The 20,401-nt window shown below is 43.2% G+C and overlaps 1 protein-coding gene across 1 annotated transcript; it reads left to right on the forward strand.

The window, feature by feature from the left end:
• The first annotated feature begins 15,765 nt into the window (after positions 1–15,765).
• On the forward strand, positions 15,766–16,883 carry LOC143576808 (F-box/kelch-repeat protein At2g44130-like). Its single transcript, XM_077060830.1, has one exon. The coding sequence runs from the start codon at positions 15,828–15,830 to the stop codon at positions 16,866–16,868; it is 1,041 nt and encodes a 346-aa protein (XP_076916945.1). The 5' UTR covers positions 15,766–15,827; the 3' UTR covers positions 16,869–16,883.
• The last annotated feature ends 3,518 nt before the right edge of the window (positions 16,884–20,401 follow it).

Here is a 20,401-nt window from a genome sequence, read left to right on the forward strand (position 1 = left end):
TCCTTCACTGAGCTGGCGGTGGTTTTTCCTGCGGGTTCTTCCGCAGCGACGGCCACGGTTGTGAGTTCACCTCCGTTGGTTTCTACCGCAGGGGCCTCTACAATGCCTCCTCCGGCGCCGGCGACTACGGCCGGTCCCTCAGGTACGTTCAGGGTTGGGGCTTCTAGCCCATCTTTGCCACCTTCCCATCTCCTTGACCTTTTGGATGGATATCCTTTGGGTTCAGGTGATGGGTTTGGTGCCTATCGACCTGTTGTCGACCCTACAGGTGCGTGGGGATATTTTGGCCTTATCCCTTTTATCATCTTTTTTTTTTTAACTATTATATATTTTTTTTATTGCAGTTCGTGATTCCAACGAGGTGTACGCTCCTCGGTGGAGTATCCGCCAGGGAACGACCCTCTGGACTGCTGCGGATTGTGTCGAATGGGCACGCCACGCCGCCCCAAGTGGTGAGTTGGGGGAAGCCATGTCTAGCTACCAGGAGGGTAGGCTGACGAATGAGCTTCGGATTCTCCTTGCCCGGATGCAGCCGCGCGTCGAGTTGCTTTGTCGTGAAAACGACAAGTTAAAGACGGCGCGTAGCCAGGAAGTGGCTCAGGCGCGGGCTATCCGGGAGTAGAACAGGAGACTTGCCGCCATTGCTGCGGAGAAGGAAAAGGCCTTCAAGGCCCTCGAGGTTGAAGTTTAAGCCCGGCTCGAGGCCCGTTCCAAGGCTACCCAAGCTGTTAACGAACATCTTAGGTTGGCTAAGGAAACTGCGCGGAACGCGACCGAGAGGGCCACCAAAGCTGAAGCCATTGCTGAGCCTCTGCACGCCGAGAATGAGGAGCTTAAAGCCAAACTAGAGAGGCTTCAGCAGGCTCATGATGCTTTGGCTTTAGAAGATGCCAAGAAACTCCAAGAGCTCCTGGACCAGAAGGGTATGCTTGACCGCACTGAGCGTAAGCTGAAGGGCGTTGAAGAGGCTGCTGCTAAGGAAGTGTTGCTTGCCAACCTTAACAAAAATGAAGCCGAACGCGCCCGTGACCAAGCTCAAGCTGCCCTCCAGGAAGCTCTGATCACCAAGGAATGGCTTCTACGAGAAGCGTTGTCGCAGGTATGCTTAGCTTCATAATGTCTTTACGCTTTTCTTTATACTTAGAAAAGTTTTTGATACATATATTTTTTTTTGTAGGTTGTGCATCGGATCTTCACGAACACATCTTATGACGATGCCATGAGCGCAGCCCTCAAGGCTTCCCATGAGGATGGGGAAAAGGCTGGTTTCCTGCTTGGTCTGGGGTTTGTTGAGAAGGGCATCCCGCCTTCCAACTTCCCTCTTTATGACGTGGACACTGAAGCTGCTTACGACCAAGCAGTGAACCAGTATGCTGCCTTCCCGCATCCGGTGGTGGAGAAGGTGAACGAAATTGCTGCTGCTGATGATGGGCTAACTATTCTCAAGGCTTTCCTTGAACCGCCACACTCAACTGATGGTGCGGGTTCAAGCGGGAGTGGTCCTGAAGCTTGATCCTTTAGATCCCTTCCCACTGTTAGAATAGATTTATATTTTTGTATGCGGGTATATGCCCAGCAATTCTTGTAATATTTGAATTTTGATGGAATATAAAATATTTGTTAATGCCTTGCCTTGTAAATCTTATATGTTTTGTTTCACGCATATTTTGGTTTAACTTAGCAATTTCTTGAGTACTTTGGATAAGTTAACCTTTCAACGTGGCAGATAATAGGTTAAAGTTTTGCTTCCTCTTTCGTGATTGTGCGGGTAAGACCGTCACTTTCACTTAGTAGGATGGCTAAACTTTACCTATATCTGACCTGCGTGAAGGTTTTCCTCATCTTTTCGTTAGAAATTTTTACCGTTTTTATGCTTGTGGGTTTTGCCGCCTTTCACACGCAACGACTTACTTCTTTTCACACTTATTTATGCGGTGAATACCGGCATATCAGTGTGGAAAGTTCATAAGTATAAAGGTAAGGCTATCAACACAATGTGATAAAGGAGAATCATTTCCATTAGAAGTGGCTCTAGGCCTTTTCTTTACAAGTTTGGAATTGATCTACATGTAACATTTGCGTAATTGAGCTCCATTCCATGTTCTTGGGATGGGGGTGCCATCGAGCCTTTCGAGCCGATATGCGCCCTTTCCCAAAACTTCTTTGATTATGTATGGTCCTTCCCAGACTGGGGCCAGCTTTCCTGGGCGCTCTTGGTTCGAAGCCTCGTTGTTACGCAATATGTAGTCTCCTACATTGAAGTTGCAGAGTTTTACCCGCGTGTTGTAGTATTTTTGCATTTGTCGCTTGTAATTCTCTTCACGCGCTGCGGCTAAGTCTCTGCGTTCTTCGGTTAGCATAAGGTCTAACCGTCTTTCTGCATCATTGTCTTCTGCCTGAGTCAAGACCCTTGGTGAGGGTAGACCAATTTCGACCGGGACCATGGCTTCAGTGCCATAAGTGAGGCTGAACGGGGTTTCTCTCGTACTTGCCTTTTTCAGCGTTCTGTTTGCCCAAAGGACGTGTGGAACTTCGTCTACCCAGCCGGATCTGTGTTCCAAGAGTCTTTTCTTTATGCCGTCGACGATGCTCTTATTTGCTCTTTCCACCTCACCATTACCCTGCGGGTGCGCCACTTAGATAAAGGTGTGGGTGATTTGAAGTTCTTCCAGCCACTTTTGTAGCTTCTTGTCAGCAAAGTTGGTGCCGTTATCGCTCACCAAATTATGTGGAAGTCCAAAACGACAAATAATAAATTCCCAAATAAATTTTTTGGTATGTTTTGCGGTTGTTTGGGCTAAGGGTTTTGCTTCTATCCACTTGGTGAAGTAGTCGATGGCTACCACTAGAAACTGAACGTTCCCTGCTGCTGTGGGAAATGGGCCTGTCACATCGATGGCCCACTTCTGAAATGGCCATGAAGAGGTGACTGGAACAAGTTCATTCTTCGGGCGATGCGTGTTGGGTGCATAGAGTTAGCCAGACCTACACTTTCTGATGTATGCCAGCGCATCCGTATGCATCCCCGGCCAAAAGTAGCCCGCGTTGTTTAGCTTAGCTACAACAGCGCGTGGACCTGCGTGTACTCCACAGATGCCCTCGTGCACTTCCCTTAGGAGGTAGCCAGCATCTTGGTTGTCCACGCATCTTAGGAGTGGGCCAAGAAAATTACGTCTGTAAAGGATGTCATCGATGAGTTGATAGTTCAGTGCTTTACAGCGTATTTTTCTTGCCTGTGTTTTTGACTCTGGTAGTATACCCGCCGCAAGGTAATTTATTATTGGTGTCATCCACGTTTCAGTGCCGGTTTGGATGACACAGATTTCCTTGTGCGGGACTGATGGTGCTCCAAGGAGTTCAATGCGGATGTCCTTTCCCAAGTGGGTGAAGGCTAATGATGCAAGCTTGCTTAACGCATCCGCAGATTTGTTTTCGCTACGCTTGACGTGTATGACTTTACAATCGTTAAAATCGCGCATAAAGGTTTTTGCTTGTGCGAGGTACAGGGCCATTGTGTCGTTCAAGGCCGTGTACGTCCCGTTTATTTGGTTGGCTACTAACATGGAATCCACGTGGGCTTCCAAGTTTTTCACTCCCATCTTACGCGCAATTCTCAGCCCGGCCAAGAATGCTTCATACTCCGCTTCGTTATTCGTACTTGGAAAATCCAGTCGAATAGCGTAAGTGTATTCTTGGCCTGCTGGGTTGGTTAGTTTCAACCCTGCGCCTGAACCCTCGTTGTTGGCTGCTCCATCAGTGTAGAGTCGCCAGACATCATCGGTGTCCCGTGCTGGAGAGGGTTGAGCCTCCTCCTGGCACTCTTTCTCCCGCGAAGCGGGGACTTCTGCAATAAAGTCGACCAAGACCTGGCCTTTTATGGCTGGTCTTGGCTTGTACTTTATCGCGTATTCTCCCAATTCTATTGCCCATTTGGCTAGGCGTACTGACAATTCGGGTTTGCCTAGAACGTTTGCAAGTTTGAAGTTGGTGAGAATGGTGATTGGGTGACCTTGGAAATATCGTCTTAGCCTGCGTGAAGCCTGTACAAGTGCTAAGACTAATTTTTCCAGGGTAGAGTATCGGGTTTCTACGTCTGTTAGGACACGACTAACATAGTAGATTGGCATCTGGATGCCTTTTCGCTCTACTAACAGGACTGCCCCGGTTGCTCTATCTGTGGCGGAAAGGTATAGGATTAATTCCTCCCCCGCTTCTGGTGCTGTGAGCGTTGGGAGTTCGATCAAGCGTGACCGAATTTCCTGAAAAGCTGCTTCCGCTTCTGGTGTCCAGCGGAAGTGCGTTTTCTTTAAACAGTTTCTCAATGTTGACACGAATGGGAACGACCTATCCGCATGGTTTGCCAAAAAGCGGTTAAGTGCGACTAGTCGTCCATTCAGTGTCTGAGCTTGCTTGATGGTAGTAGGTGATTCCATTTTGATAATGGCTTCGACCTTTTCAGGGTTCGCTCTGAAGCCATCTTTAGTAACAATTACTCCTAAGAACTTCCCTTCTTCCATCCCAAAGGAACACTTGCTCGGATTGAGCTTCATGTTTATCTTTCTGAGCGTGTTGAAAGTTTTTTCGATGTCTTTCAACATCGCTTCTGGCTCAGGGCTTTTGATGACCAAGTCATCCATGTAGACTTCCAAGTTCCTCCCAATTTGGGCATGAAACTCTTTGTCCATCAGGCGTTGGTATGTGGACCCGGCATTCTTAAGTCCGAATGACATCATTTGATAACAAAATGTGCCATAGGGCGTCCGAAATGCGGTTTTGTCCTGATCGTCAACGGCTATGTGGATTTGATGGTACCCCTTATACGCATCAAGGAAGCATTTAAGGCGAAACAGTGCTAACGAATCTACCTTAAGGTCAATTTCGGGTAACGGGTAACAATATTTGGGGCATGCTTTGTTTAAGTCTTTGAAATCTATGCACATGCGCCATTGTTTGTTAGATTTCGGTACCATGACGGGATTTGCAACCCATGTTTGATATCTGCTAACACGTACGATGCCCGCGTCAAGGAGTTCCTTGACTTGGGTTCTACACGCGTTAGCTTGTTCCGCCCCCATTACTCTGCGCTTTTGTATGACTGGCGTAAAAGCCGGGTCACACTTGAGCTTATGCTCTGCCTTACTTCGAGGTACACCAGTCATGTCAACTGGTGTTCACGCGAAGATGTCAGCGTTTTTCTGTAGTAAGCGTTTGAGTAAGGTGCGCGTAGGATCAGTGACTGTTGGGCCAATGGTAACAGCCTGGTCAGGGTATTTGCCATTGAAGGCCCATTCTTCTGGTTCGGTGATGGTTGGTTTAGCCATCTTTGGTTTGGGTTCAGATGAGACAGATGCGATGCATACCTGGGAAATACCGGTGATCATCGCTACACCCTCAGCTGTTGGCCATCCCATCATGCCGTGGACTGAAGATACCACGGCATTGAATCTTGCCATCCCGTCTTTCCCGAAGAGAATGTCGTATGTGTGGTGTGGCTTCCTCATTACGACAAAGTCCACGTCTTCTGTGCGGGAGTGTTTCCCGTCCGTGAGAATGACGGGGAAAGATAGGATACCCAGGGGGTGTTTGTGCTGCCGTTGAACCCTTCCATCGAGGCGTAGACCGTTTCCAGGCGTTCCTTGTCTTCGTCGTCTAGCTTGTCGAAGAAATGCCTGTACATAACCGTTGACGAGGCGCCGTTGTCAGCAAGAGTGCGGGAAGTGATGTAGTGCCCCAGCTGGCTTTTGATGACGATAGGGCCTTCTTTGCTGGGTCCTCATTGCACTCGCGGGAAGCGCACCTCAGCTTCCTTCCACGCGCATGGTTCTGTCGTTCGTCTTTTTCTTCCTCTGACGTTACTATGAACCATGTGGATGCTGATGTCAACGGGCTTTCGTCCGTTGCCTTTGTATCGGTTATCATTCCTCCCTCCATTCTTGATTGATGCCACAAGGTGTGTAAGTTTTCCATCCTTGACGAATGTTTCAACAATATCCTTCAAGGATGTACACTCCTCAGTGGTGTGACCCTTTGTCCCGTGGAAGGCACAGGATTTGCCCTGATCCGCGTTATGTCGCTGCCGGATCATTGGAGCTTTTGGCCATGGGAGTTTTTCGGTGGCAAATATCTCCGTGACGCTTTCGGTGGCAAATATGTGCTAGTTGATGTCGGGGTAACCCACTCCGTGTTCTCGCAATTTCTGTCAAACTTCTTAAAATATGTGCCTCCTTAACTCTTTGACTTTTAGTTGTTGTTACCTCTCTGTCAAACGTAACTGTCTATCTACTGTATAATATGGTTCCTTATTTTAGTAATCTTAAATTTCGAGGCCGATGTTTTTTTTAGGAGGTAAAGGGTTGAAATACCTGATAGTAATGTAACGTATAGAGTTAATTTCGAGGACGAAATTCTTTTAAGGGAGGTAGAATTGTAATATACCAAAAATTCGAAACAATAAAATAATAAATGTCGATTGTTGGAATATTGATAAACCGATAAAACGTTAATAAACCATGATTTAAATATATTATAATAATAATATTAATAATAATAATAATAAAAGTAAATGTAATGAGAAATGAAGGGCTATTCTTGCCAATTAATGAAAGAAAATTTGAAAACCATGCAATCTTCTTCTTCCCGACTTTTCCGACGACGTGATCGACTCAACAACAAACAATACGACTATATCAGGATTTGATTTTGTTTCAAACTCGTTTAATATATATATATATATATACGATAACATTCCAACGATTTTCATTGATCCAAAAACCTGAAATCTTAACCTTTTCTCTCTACCACATACACCATCGCCGCCGCCGCCGCCCTGCAACTAGCCGGAGAAACCGCTAACGGTTGTAGCTTGAGGAAACCACCGCTTCCGCATACGGATCTGTGTTAGCAAGAAATCACCAACATCCTCGTTTCCTGCTCTTTCGAGTTATGCCACCCACAACGGAATCACGAGTGCCGAAACACGACACCACCACCACCTGCCGTTCTAACACCACCAGCATCGTCACGCTGCTCGCTGCCGCCACCGCTTCCAGTTATCAACGGAGAAAAACATCGCAACCGCCATTATTTGTTTGAAGGAAAGCCGCCGCCACAGGAAACCGATTGAGTACCGCCGTCGCTGCCACAAGTCTGCCACCATCGCATGACAACAATTGAAGGTAACAGTTTAATACCAGATTGACTCGGGTAATTTGCTTGTTTCTATCAATTTGACCATGAAGATGATAAAGAACACGAACTGTGTTTCAATAAAAGTGTATATAGCAAACTGATTTTTAAAAATACACTCCACTGGTCTGATTTTTAAATTCCAACTTGATAAACTGTTTTATTTTAACTCATATATATCAAGACTTATAAGAATAAGAATTTGAGTGTGATAAAAACATGATTTAAGTATAATCTATTGTTCAAATTATAAGCTTATATATATATATATAGGGTTTATAAATGTATGAATGGATGAGACCTAATGATGTAGGAATTTATTAAATAATGTAAACAAGATAAGAATAATATTGTAAATAATAACTACCATGTTTTGATTGTGAATGAAGATTTATAAACATACAGAGAGATAGTTATTTGGTCATATATTGAAAACAAGACAAATAATACGTTAACACCAACAATGTATGTGAATGCAAAAATTATAATATAAGTGATTGTAACATTGTAGGTCTTTGTAAAGTTTAAATCAAGCTTAAATCTTATTACAGTTATCATCATTCGCTTATAAGGTACGGTTTCTGTTTTTATTTCCTCTTAGTATTAATTATATTCCGTTACTTCGTAGTACGGTTTCTGTTTTCGTTTACTCTTAGTATTAATTATAGTCCGTTACTTCGTAGTACGGTTTCTGGTTTCTTTCACTCATAGTATTAATTATGTTCCGTTACTTCGTAGTACGGATTCTGTTTCTTGTTACTTTGTAGTACGGATTCTGTTTTTCTTCACTCATAGTATTGGTTCTAGTCCATTTTATATTCGATGTCCGTCACTTCGTAGTGCGGATTTTTGTTATCTAGTTCGGTGTATTCGTATGATATGGTTATATTAATTTTATAGCATGCAATAGGTTATATATATTTTGAATTCATTATTGCATGTTCCTGTTTAAATATCTTTTAGTTATACGACTTTAGTTCAGTACTCTGTTACCCGAGCATTTCTGACTTGTCGTTGGGGCGTCAACGACATGGCACTTATCGTGACAGTGCGTAATCAAAGTTCACGGCGTCTCTGAAAGTACTCATGTAGTACCTTGGCCACTTAGAGGCGTATAGATCGATCTTAGCTCCGACTCCTGACTCCTGACTCCTGACTTCTGTTTGAGATGGAACAATGTATGCACGCCACCCACACCGTCTCCTTGGTGCATGGACTAGCTAGCTGTGTACCCCTCTGTTTAGGCTCTGGGTGCTTCCGTATTACACGACCTATTTATTTTAACATCATCGTCGTGTATTTTAGTAATTATATTTTGTTTCGCTATATTTCTGGTCCGTTTTGATATGTGTATATGCATTTGATTAAATTTGAGTATATTCAGATTACGTCCCGATCGTGTATCGGATTATGTTTCGCATTTAATTATAGTTCAGTTAAATGTTACACGTTATATGTTACACGTCACACATTATATGTTACAAGTTATATGTTTCTGGCTCTGGGTGTTTTTGTTATAGTTCTGATATATTTCCGCATGCGTTTGACCATGTTCTGGCCAAGTGTCGGATCATACATCCGAATTTTATTAAGTATATTTTTCGGTAAAAAGGGTTGGTTTCGAGTTTGAATTGAAGTTCATATATTTATTCTCTTACGTCTGTCCTTACCTATACTATTGTTCTTTCCGTTACTGGGCAATTTTTGGCTCAGCCGTGTTTTCTTGTTTTGTTTTTCTTATTTTGTTTTCAGGTAATCCGGGATTCGGGGAATTTAGTGATGAGAGATAATAATGAAGTTCAAGCTTTTAAAAGTTAATTCATTTTGTTTAATAATATGACGTAGGTTGCATTAATTTTTGTTGTATTTTGGATTGTGGCGTTGATTTGATATCTGTAATAGTAACACGTCAGCCTGTTCCGGGTTGGGGTGTTACAGCCAAATACCTAGCTTCCTCTTTTTGTTTTGCCGGGCGGTCCGGACGTTGTTTTCTCTAGTCCTCTGCGTGTAGAGGTTTGTACTCTGGGGAAGATTCCTACCCAGTTGCTTCTCCGTTTCGGCAAAGCGCTTGGCCGCCGTCATGATGGCATCCCATGTGGATGGCATGCCGTCTTTACCCGTCAATGTGCGGATAAGCTCTGGGTATTCGGCGCCCTGGATGAAAGCGGCGCGAACAAGATCTTCGCTTATGGTGCCCAGACTCAGCTTCTTCGAGTTGAAGCGAGTGATGAAGTCTAGTAAAGATTCATCCTCCTCTCTAACGCAGTTGAGGATCGTCCACTGCTCTTCAGTATATTTCCTCTGTTGACTAAAGTGCTGGCTGAACTTGTGTTGGAAATCCGCCCAATCATAGATGTGGTGGACCGGTAAACGATCAAACCACGCCCTGGCCGCTCCAACCAGTGTCATCTGGAACATATAACACCACGTGGGTTCCGTCCAGTTGCTGACGGTTTCCCCCGCTATGAATCTGTTCAAGTGATCGTCTGGGTCGGATATACCATCATAAGTGCCGATGTTGGACATCTGTTTGGCACTCTTCGGGGCGATTGCTTCCGCAATGTCCCTTGCAAACTTGGACGTTCCCGCATTTGTAACAGTTGGTCTAAAGGTTTTGGAGAAGTCACGTGGGTTTCCCCCCGCGTTCCTTGGTTTGAAGGTTTCTCCAAAATTCCTTCTTGGTTGGAAGTCTGTTTCCTTGCGCTTCCCTTTCGCCCTATGACGAGGGTTTGCGTCACTGTCGGACTCCTCCCAATCATCGTCCAAGTACTCGCACTCATTGCTCATGTTGAGCTGTTGTCGATTGCTTCCGAATTCGTCAGCCTGTTGGAGTGAACGTAAGCGTTCATCCAACTCAGCTTGGAATTCCTTCTGACGTGCTTCCGCCCACGCTTTAACTTGATCAAGTGTTTGGCGGGGGAGTCTCGTCTGTTGTCTCTCCAACTGGGTATCGGTGAATCCCAGTGAAGGATTGTTTACTGCACTTGCCCCGGCTTGGGTAACCGGGGTAGTGTTCGTAAAAATTGTGTACTCGCCGGTGTTCCCCCCAGTAGCTGGGGTTGTGGTTACCGGAGTTTCTTGGTCACTCGTTGGCCTTGGCATCGGAGTAACCTTAACCATCTTTCCAGAGGTTTTGAAAAATCTGAAAAAGAATTAGTTCTAGCTTTTTCCCACGGATGGCGCCAATGAAGAAACACTAAGTGACCCCGGCAGATTAAGGATAATCTCAGGGTTAAGTAGATGTTCCCCACGAGGGTTAGGTCCGGCAAAGATGGTTATTCTTCTCAACCTGCAAAACAGACACCGTGAGCTCGTCACTGAGAAGGGGGGGGGTTCCTCCTTGTGACCACCCTCCGGCGTGAGAATCAGACTACATTGCTCTGAATATAAGTGTATATTAAGAGAAATAACTAGAGACGATAAGATAATATCAGATGATATATGATGATGATACCGTTCCAAGGTGTTGGAGTATTTATAGCCGAATGTAGGTTTCCAAGCAGGTACAGCCAGCTGTATAATATTCCTTTTCCACCAACTGTGGGCTACGTACGTGCCATGCTGGTGGTTGGTGGGTAAGCAGCGGCTGATAGTGACATTTTGTACTGGAGCATGCTCCTCCTCGTACTATTGTCGGTGAGCTGTCACCCTGTGATTGGTTCATGGGCTGCTTTGGTCAGATCTTGTCTATTTTGTCCATACCTTGGCAGGTATAGTACAAAAGATCTTCCAGAAGCGTACGAACTGGCTCATTTGGGCGGGAGTATTCCCGCCTTGCTCATTCCTTCCTCAGGTGACATTGCTGAAGTGTAAGAGTTAGTGCCTTATGCGTGTAGCCTTACCGTTAGTGCGGGTAGCCTTCCTTCTTGGTATGTACCCACAGCTGCGGGAACAGGTAGGGTACTGTACCAAGGGAGGCTTTCCTGCTGGAACAGCTGGCTTACTGCGTGTAAGGTCTTCATCTCTCTGAGCATGGTGGGTCCTGCGGAACCAGTTGGTCTTTGCGCAGACGTACCTTTTCAAGGTGTGTCTTGCGGGTCCAACTGGACTTTGCTGGGACCTACCTCTTCAAGTCCCCCCAGTCCATTGTTCTTCTCATGAGTTGTTAATAAGTGAGGTGAACTTTTGGACTTTAAGCAAGGGGTTTTAAAGAGGGTTTTTGTTTTTTAAGGTTTTCCGTGGGGATTCTTCCCGCAGTTTTCCTAATGTCACTTGCAGAAATTCCCGACTTTTCTGCCTGATCATTGGTTATGATGCGGGTAGGTGTTTAATCCCTTCAAACTTTGGGAGCGTTGAGTTTCACTTGCATAGATTCTTCACGAGGTTTTGGTAGTTTTGGACATATTGATCAGTTATGTTAAACTACCAATTCCATCTTGAAGCTTCAAATAATCTAATTCTCAACGTTCCCGTCACGCGGAGGTGTTATTTCTCTTTCCGCAAGCATGGTCCATAAGATCCTTCTTGGCTTCAATTCCCTGCAAGTGCTAAGTATGTGAAAGGTTTCGTCTTGACACTGTACCCGCACTTGTCTTACGGTTTCTTGTTTCCCAAGGTATCTTGTTAGCTTCGATTCCCTGCAAGTGCTAAGTATGTGAAGGGTTTCACCTTGACACTGTACCCGCACTCATCTTATGGTTTCTCGCTTTCCAAGGTAAGGGGGTATATTCCCTCTTATTTTTGAATCTTTGAATCTTTTTGAAATTCGAAGAGTTGGTGATAGGATAAGAACAGTCCAAACGAGTGAAGTGACGTTGGCGTCTCCTGACGGTTTCAGGACGTGCAGGAAGTTATGGCGATGTGACAGTATATGGTCATTCCAGTTGCTTTTCCAGGCGCGTGGGCGCGAGTTTTCGGGCGCGTGGGCGCGAATTTTACGGCACGCGTCCTTTCAACAGCTGTTTTCCACGTGTCATAGTTTCATTGCACCTGCGCTTTCTCTCTCCTCCGCATTAAATTCATCGCATTCATTGCGATGAGTATATAAAGGGGGATAGGGTGCATCTTAATTCACACCTTCACTTCACTCTTCTTCTTCTAAACGATTTCCGGCGAATACTCTAACTTTTCCGTCGAGCATTCTCCTGAAATCGTTCTCTTTCATACCTCAAAAATGTTTTCTACTCATGATCCCGAGGTTACTGCCGAGGAGTCCGATGTATACCTCGAGAATCCGTCGTCCACGTCTAATAAGGACGATAAGAGTACTGCTGGCGAGTGCCAGTGTACTCTTTCTGTTGACTTGTATCACTACATCGTCAAGGTGTTGGAGTATTTATAGCCGAATGTAGGTTTCCAAGCAGGTACAGCCAGCTGTATAATATTCCTTTTCCACCAACTGTGGGCTACGTACGTGCCATGCTGGTGGTTGGTGGGTATGCAGCGGCTGATAGTGACATTTTGTACTGGAGCATGCTCCTCCTCGTACTATTGTCGGTGAGCTGTCACTCTGTGATTGGTTCATGGGCTGCTTTGGTCAGATCTTGTCTATTTTGTCCATACCTTGGCAGGTATAGTACAAAAGATCTTCCAGAAGCGTACGAACTGGCTCATTTGGGCGGGAGTATTCCCGCCTTGCTCATTCCTTCCTCAGGTGACATTGCTGAAGTGTAAGAGTTAGTGCCTTATGCGTGTAGCCTTACCGTTAGTGCGGGTAGCCTTCCTTCTTGGTATGTACCCACAGCTGCGGGAACAGGTAGGGTACTGTACCAAGGGAGGCTTTCCTGCTGGAACAGCTGGCTTACTGCGTGTAAGGTCTTCATCTCTCTGAGCATGGTGGGTCCTGCGGAACCAGTTGGTCTTTGCGCAGACGTACCTTTTCAAGGTGTGTCTTGCGGGTCCAACTGGACTTTGCTGGGACCTACCTCTTCAGCATCCCTTTCACAAGGTTCATCGCATCATCTCCTACATACTCCCACCACCTCCTGTCACAACCTCCATCCACTGTTAGTGATGCACCAACGACCTTCTATGAGAACTAGCAACAACCTACGAGTATTTAGGGCCCAATTGAACAAATATGGAGGCATAAATCGAAACAAGATTTTGTGGCATTTTCATGACAATTGTCAAAAATTGCTTACTACAAGTTTTGAACTCATAACCTATACTATAGTAACAACTAAGTCTACAACAACATCAATACATTACTTTGAGTTTACTTTACCCATTATAATATATCTATATATAATGTTTTTTCAGATTTGGAGGACTTAATTCTTAATTAAGTGTGGGCTTAAAGCCCCAACTTGTTTTCGGTGTCCACGAGCCACCCCTAACGAGCATCACCAAAAGCCCTCTTAATATACGCAAAATTGTAACCCGTGACTCAAATCGAACCAGTGCACGTGAAATGGCAATACGACACACGATAGTCTTTCATGTAACATCTCAAATTTTTACATATTATCTTTGTGGATCTTTATTTTATAAATAATGATTTTTTCATGAGAATGTGTTGTATAACTTCAATTTAGTTGAAATTGAACTAAATATATCAATAAATATAAATTAAGGATTGTAACTATACATGTCAAACTTTTGTCTTCAGACTATATGTATTTGGAGCAGAGTTCTCTGTTTTTAGTTATTGGAAGTGAAAAAAAAATCTCATGTAAGATTTTTTTTTTTAATATAATTTTCAGAAACAAAATTCCATTTTTATCTTGCACAGTTGCACTTGCAAGAATTTGAACTAACAAAGACCACAACCTTAGAGAGTTTTATACAACAAGACCCATAAACCATGGCCATTTATCGTAAGAGTTTTATGTGTACTTTTTAACCCAACATTTGATTCTTTAAGTCGTCAAATATGCTAGAAATATCATCTCTAATGATTAGATGTTGCTTGCTGTTTGTATTTGATTACGAATATATAGCTTAATCAATAAACTGGTTCTTTGAGTTCGAAATGATTGGATTAGTTTTGACTAAGTGTGGAATATTTTGAAAGAGTGTGTTATTAACTTATGACAATTATTATAATCACCATTCAAAGTTATTGGGATGATGACTTGAGATTTATATGCAAAATTTGAATTTTGTTAAAAGTATTGATATTGGTTATTCTGACATATAATGTCAATTTATAAGTGATGGCATGATTTCAAATGATCAATTTGACTTCTATAAACACCTTTGAACTTAAAAGTTCACATGGAGGTTGAAATTCATCTTTTAAAGCTTAAATCCCTACATAGGAGTTTAAGCACAACTAAATAGATGGCTATAGTGGATTTGAATAACTATAATTGAACTGATACATGGATGATTACACGAGACGATGATCAAGGAGTAGCATTTGAAAGTCCAGATATCAAGGTGAGCACATAAAACTTGCTAACGCAATGTGCACAAATAACTTGTTCATTTAGAGAATACGTTTGATTGAAATTGGTGATTGCTTTGTTTGCTTGAGTTTCTATTTTAAGTCAAAGATTTCTATTTTTTTATGTAAAAATATGCTAGATCTAGTTATTACTTATGAAATTCTACTTAGATTGAGTATGGTGGTATTTTGAAAACACATGCAATGCCTAATTTGGCCAAGTGAAGTATTAAACGATAAACGATCCTATGTGTTTAATATGGTATATTACATACTAGTTAAAAGGCCTATGTGTTAAGAAATGTATGTTAGAGATTCATTACCATGCTAGCTATATAGACCTTGAGTAGTAAGATTTTAAAAAAAATCATCGTATAACCATTTTCATACAACCATAAAACACTGGGGTCACTAGTTTCGTATTCAAAAAGTCTATTAATTAATTTTCATTTGTTCCTTTCGATTTGGACCACATAATACAAATACAATGCAATTAAGACATACATCAAAATGTTAGCATAAAATGCATACTAAAAATGCACTCTCGTTGCTAATAACAACCTTTTTATTTTTACTTTGTTAAAGAAATATATCTTTCAACATTTAGACCGTCCGTTATGGGCGCCCTTAGGGCGCGGAAGGCGCGGCACGCCTCCGAGGGGCGCACAAGGTGGAGGCGCGGAAGGAGGGGGGTGGCTTCACAACGACGGGTGCGGTTCTCTATCTCCATCTCTCACACACACATACATATATATGTGTGTGTGTGTATAGATTTATTGGGACGTTCAATGGGCTTTAAACCATAGCAGGGTGTTATGGAGAAGGACTTCAAAACCCCGTTTTCTACATGATGATTACGTGACACTGTGGAGTGGGTTTCAAAGTCCCCATAATAAAAAACAACCTTTTGAGTTATGATATAATAGATAAAACTAACCTATATTATAATAAACAGATTTGACAATGGTTCTGTGGCGGTCCCATGACAGTTTCCTGGAGGATATTTTTCCCGGTTTCTATACGCCGCTGTTCATAAAAACCTTTGGGCGAGCAATCAAGCATCCCATTTAATATCTATATCTAGAATTCAATTTACAAAAAATTAAAATACACCATTAAGTAGCATATCCACGTGTCAGCATCAGGTGCTAGCCCACAAGATAAGCTCGTAACAGCCGTCCTTATCTGATCACTCACTCCGGCCTATAAATATTCAAATTCACACTCCTCTCTTCGTGAACCATTTTCTTTCTTTCTAGAACACACCAAAATTCTCCTGCAAACACTTAAAATTAAATCAAAATTCTCATAAATGGATCCAATACCCGAATCCACCGAGTTAATCCCGGGTCTACCCGACGAAATCGCACTCGAGTGCTTGACTCGTTTGCACTACGAAGCCCACTCACTCGCCGCCGACGTCTGCCGCCGGTGGCGCCGTTTAATCCACGACAAAGAGTTTTTTTACCACCGGAAAAGCAACGGCTTCACTCGTAAAGCTGCTTGCTTCGTTCAATCGCTTCTGGATCCGGGTCGGTTAGACGGTAAACCCGATAAACAACCGAAGTATTCGTTAACCGTGTTTGACCCGGTTAACAAAAGTTTTGACATAATTGATCCGGTGTTTAAATACCCGAACGGGTTACCTTTGTTCTGCCAGGTGGCAAGTACTGAAGGGAAGCTAGTGGTGATGGGCGGGTGGGACCCAGCGAGTTGGGAGCCCTTACGTGACGTGTTCGTGTACGAGTTCACGACTAAGAGGTGGACTCAGCGAGCCGACATGCCATCGACTCGGTCGTTTTTTGCAGCCAGCGCGTGTAACGGAAGTGTCTACGTGGCGGGCGGACATGACGAGAATAAGAACGCGCTTAAGACCGCGTGGGTGTACAGCATTAGTAACGACGAGTGGACCGAGTTGACTCAGATGAGTGAAGAGCGAGACGAGTGTGAAGGTGTGATAATCGGGTCGGAGTTTTGGGTCGTGAGCGGGTACGATACGGATACCCAAGGACGGTTTAAAGACAGCGCAGACGTTTTGGATATTAAAACAAGAACATGGCGGCGCGTGGAAGGCGCGTGGGGGGAGAGCCGGTGTCCGAGGTCGTGTGTGGCGGTCGGGCAAAACGGTAATTTGACATCTTGGGAGGGTTATGAACCGGCGGTTCAAGTTGGGACGTGTGGGGTGGACCTTGGGGACCGGGTTGTGGTTACCGGGTCGGGTAACCAAGGTGCGCCACAAGCGGTTTATGTTGTGGAAAAAACCAACCAAGGGCAAAATGGTAAATTTACAAAGGTCGATATCCCCTATGAGTTTTGTGGGTTTGTGCAATCGGGATGCCTCGTCGAGGTTTAATTATTGTACTTATGTTCTATTGAGTGACTTTTTTTGGTATTAGAGTGCCGCCACGTGTTAGTGGTTGATTGGGAGTTTAGAATATATATCCTACGGAGAGTACAATGTAGATATTGTAAAGTTGTATTGTGTGAAGTAGCTACTCTGTTCGAACAAGGTGTATCGTCAGTCGTGTGATTTTTAGCTGCTTGTTTATCAACCGTATCGGTTAATGAAAGCCTTTTTTGTCTGTTACTGGTCGGTTAAGTCTAAAAAGTTTCAATATAACTAAATATTCGTAAGCCTATGATGCGTGAGTGAATCGGGTTATCTGCCTTGCTCTACTAATATCATTTAGCATCATCAAGAGTAGAGTAGCACGTTCGGCTCGTGAAATCAAATCAATTAGGGGAATCATGAATTGTTGGTGCTCGGTTGCACTTCGAGCACTACAGTAACTATATTTTTAATAGAAATTAAATTAGGGGAATCATGAATTGTTGGTGCTCGGGGGTTTGCACTTTGAGTACCACAGTAACTATATTTTTAATAGAAATTAATTAGTTGGATTATCAATTGGTTGGTACTCGAAGGTTGTATTCCGAGCACTATAATAACTATTTTTAATAAATATTTAAATATTATTGTGCTATTAAGTAAAAATCTTAGTTAATGTATGTATGCTTTATTTTCCTATATGAAAAAACAAAAATATAGTTTATTAAGAAAGAATATAGTAATATGGAAAATTTTTGAAAAGAAAACCTTTAATCTAAAACTTATAGATCTTTAAGCAAAACGAACGAGAATGAAACCTTTAAAAGGTTGCAAATCGTGCAACATTATAAATAGTCCATCTTTAGAGGTCTATAATCAAACGAATACATAAAAGGTTAAAAACGTTTAAAAGTTAAAGGTTGCAAATCGGTTTGAATACATAAAAGGTTAAAAACGTTTAAAAGTTAAAGGTTGCAAATCGTGCAAGATTATAAATAGTCTATTTTTAGAGGTCTTTAATCAAACGGATACATAAAATATTAAAAACCTTTAAAAGGTTGCAAGCTATGTAAGACTATAGACGGTCTTAATAAAACGGATATATAAAAAGTGAAAAGCATAAAAAAAGTTTAGCAAAATATTCACACCGACCCTACGGTCTTTAATGAAACTGATATATAAAAAGTTATATTTAGCAAAACATTCAAACCGACCCTAAGGTCTATTAAAACATGCAAAATCTATTAAAAAGGTCTTTTACTTTTGAACAGGAAGAGCTTTTTGTTGAACTTTAACACGAAGTTAAATGACTATTTGCTGTCCTATGTCCTGTAAATATGCTGTCCTATGTCCTGTAAAAATGGAATATCCAACTAGATGTAGATATTTTCTTCTTTGTTGGCCTTCGAATTTATCAAAAGCCAAACACCAAAAAGTAAGAATAAGAAATAAATTGCCTTGCCACATCGGCACATCCTTGTCACATTAAATTAAAATACTAATATACGTTTGGATCAAAATACGTTTCTACAAAAGTAGTTCTTAAGCAAGATGCAATTTGAGATAGATTGGAACGAATTGTTTTCTTGTAAATGTATAAAAATTGCTATATCTTTTTTCATACGGTTACTTGCCGTAGAGCGACGACATTGGTGGTTATGGATTTAATGATGATTTTGAAGAGGGCCATTGTGGTGTCGACAAATAATGATTGTGATGATCCTTGTTCACTTGAACTTGTTTTCAGTTGGTAAATTTTATTTTATCAAAATAACACATTTCGAGCCAGTTCTATAATTTGAGTGGTCCAAATTGACATGCTTATCTGAATAAACCTACAAAAATGTTTTTATTTTAACTTAAATCAACTTATATTTTGAATAATGAGACATAACGAATGCCCTTTATTAAATAAACCAATATATCCTAGCTTCACCCATCACATCATTTTGGATCATTACATAGAAGTGAACTAAAAGTGGAGTATAAACATGTGGGAGTGAGCAATAAAGTTGCTTGTATTATACACCTAGATAAGTAAAGAGGTAGGTCCCAGCAGAGCCCAGTTGGACCCGCAAGACTCACCTTGAAGAGGGACGTCTGCACAGAAACCAACTGGATCCGCAGGACCAACCATGCTCAGAGACGTGACGTCCTTACGCGCAGTACGCAAGCTGGTCCCGCAGGAAATGCCTCCCGATGGTGAAGGACTCCGCCTGTCCCCGCAGCCTCGGATACAAGCCATCAGGGAAGGCCACCCGCGCAGCAAGGCTACACGCACAAGGCACTTAGCTCTCAATCACTCAGTGTCACCTGAAGGAATGAGCGAAGCCGGGGACTATCCCGCACAAGGGCGGGAGGGGGAATACTCCCGCCCAAATAAGCCAGTCCGTACGATACAGGAAGATCTTCTGTACTGTACCTGACGAGGTATGGGAAAAAGATCTGACTAAAGATACGTCAGCTTATTGACACAGTATGGCGAGCAGCATGCTCCTGTACTGTGTCACTATTAGCCGCTGCCTACTCACCAACTACCGCCATACCACGTGCGTAGCCGGCAGTTGGTGGAAAAGGAATAGTACACAGCAGGCCTGGTCACTATCAGCCGCTGCCTACCTACCAACTACCAGCAGGGCACGTGCGTAGGCCACTGTTGGTGGAACAGGAACACTGTTGCAGCCGGCCATACCTCCTTGGAAACCTACCTTCGGCTATAAATACCCCAAATGGTATGACCATCATATCTTATCTTGTATCATCATATTATACCTGATATCTGCTCTAGCAATCTCTTAATATACACTTATATTTAAAGAGCAATCTAGTCTGATTCTCACGCCGGAGGGTGGTCACAAGGAGGAACCCCCCCCCCCCCTTCTCAGTGACAAGCTCACGGTGTCTGTTTTGCAGGTTATCAGAAGAACCATCTTCTCAGGGTCTAACCCCTCGTGGGAAACATCTATCTAACCCCCAGGTTACCAGTAATCTGCCCGGGGTTTGGTTAGTGTTTCTTCATTGGCGCCATCCGTGCATAAAGCTAGAACTTTATTCTTCAGTTTTTTCAAACTTCCAAGATGGTTAGAGAAATTCCGGTAACCACAACCCCAGTTACTGGGGGGAATACCGGCAACACAGTATTTACAAACACTACCCCGGCTACCCAAGCCGGGGCAAGTGAAGTAAATTTTACGAACACTACCCCAGTTACTCAAGCTGGGGCAAGTGCAGTAAATAATCGCTCACTGGGATTCACCGATACCGAGTTAGAGAAACGAACAAGACTCCCCCGCCAAACACTCGATGAAGTTAAGGCATGGGCGGAGGCACGACAGAGGGAATTCCAAGCTGAGTTGGACGAACGCTTGCGTTCCGTCCAACAGGCTGACGAATTCGAAGATTACTTCGATGACTCGGAGGAATCCGACTCCGACGCGAACCCTCGCCATAGGGCAAAAGGGAAGCGTAAGGAAACGGATTCCCAACCGATAAGGCATTTTGGACAAGCCTTCAAACCAAAAAGCACAGGTGGAGGTCCACGAGACTTCTCCAAAACA

This window comes from Bidens hawaiensis, unplaced genomic scaffold, assembly GCF_021521415.1.
Source record: "Bidens hawaiensis isolate Kalapana, Puna unplaced genomic scaffold, B.hawaiensis_p1.1 tig00001461_1, whole genome shotgun sequence".
In the NCBI taxonomy this organism is placed as follows: domain Eukaryota; kingdom Viridiplantae; phylum Streptophyta; class Magnoliopsida; order Asterales; family Asteraceae; genus Bidens; species Bidens hawaiensis.

Coding starts and splice junctions, on each gene's coding strand:
- LOC143576808 (XM_077060830.1), top strand. CDS start 15,828: ATGGATCCAATACCCGAATCCACCGAGTTAATCCCGGGTCTACCCGAC.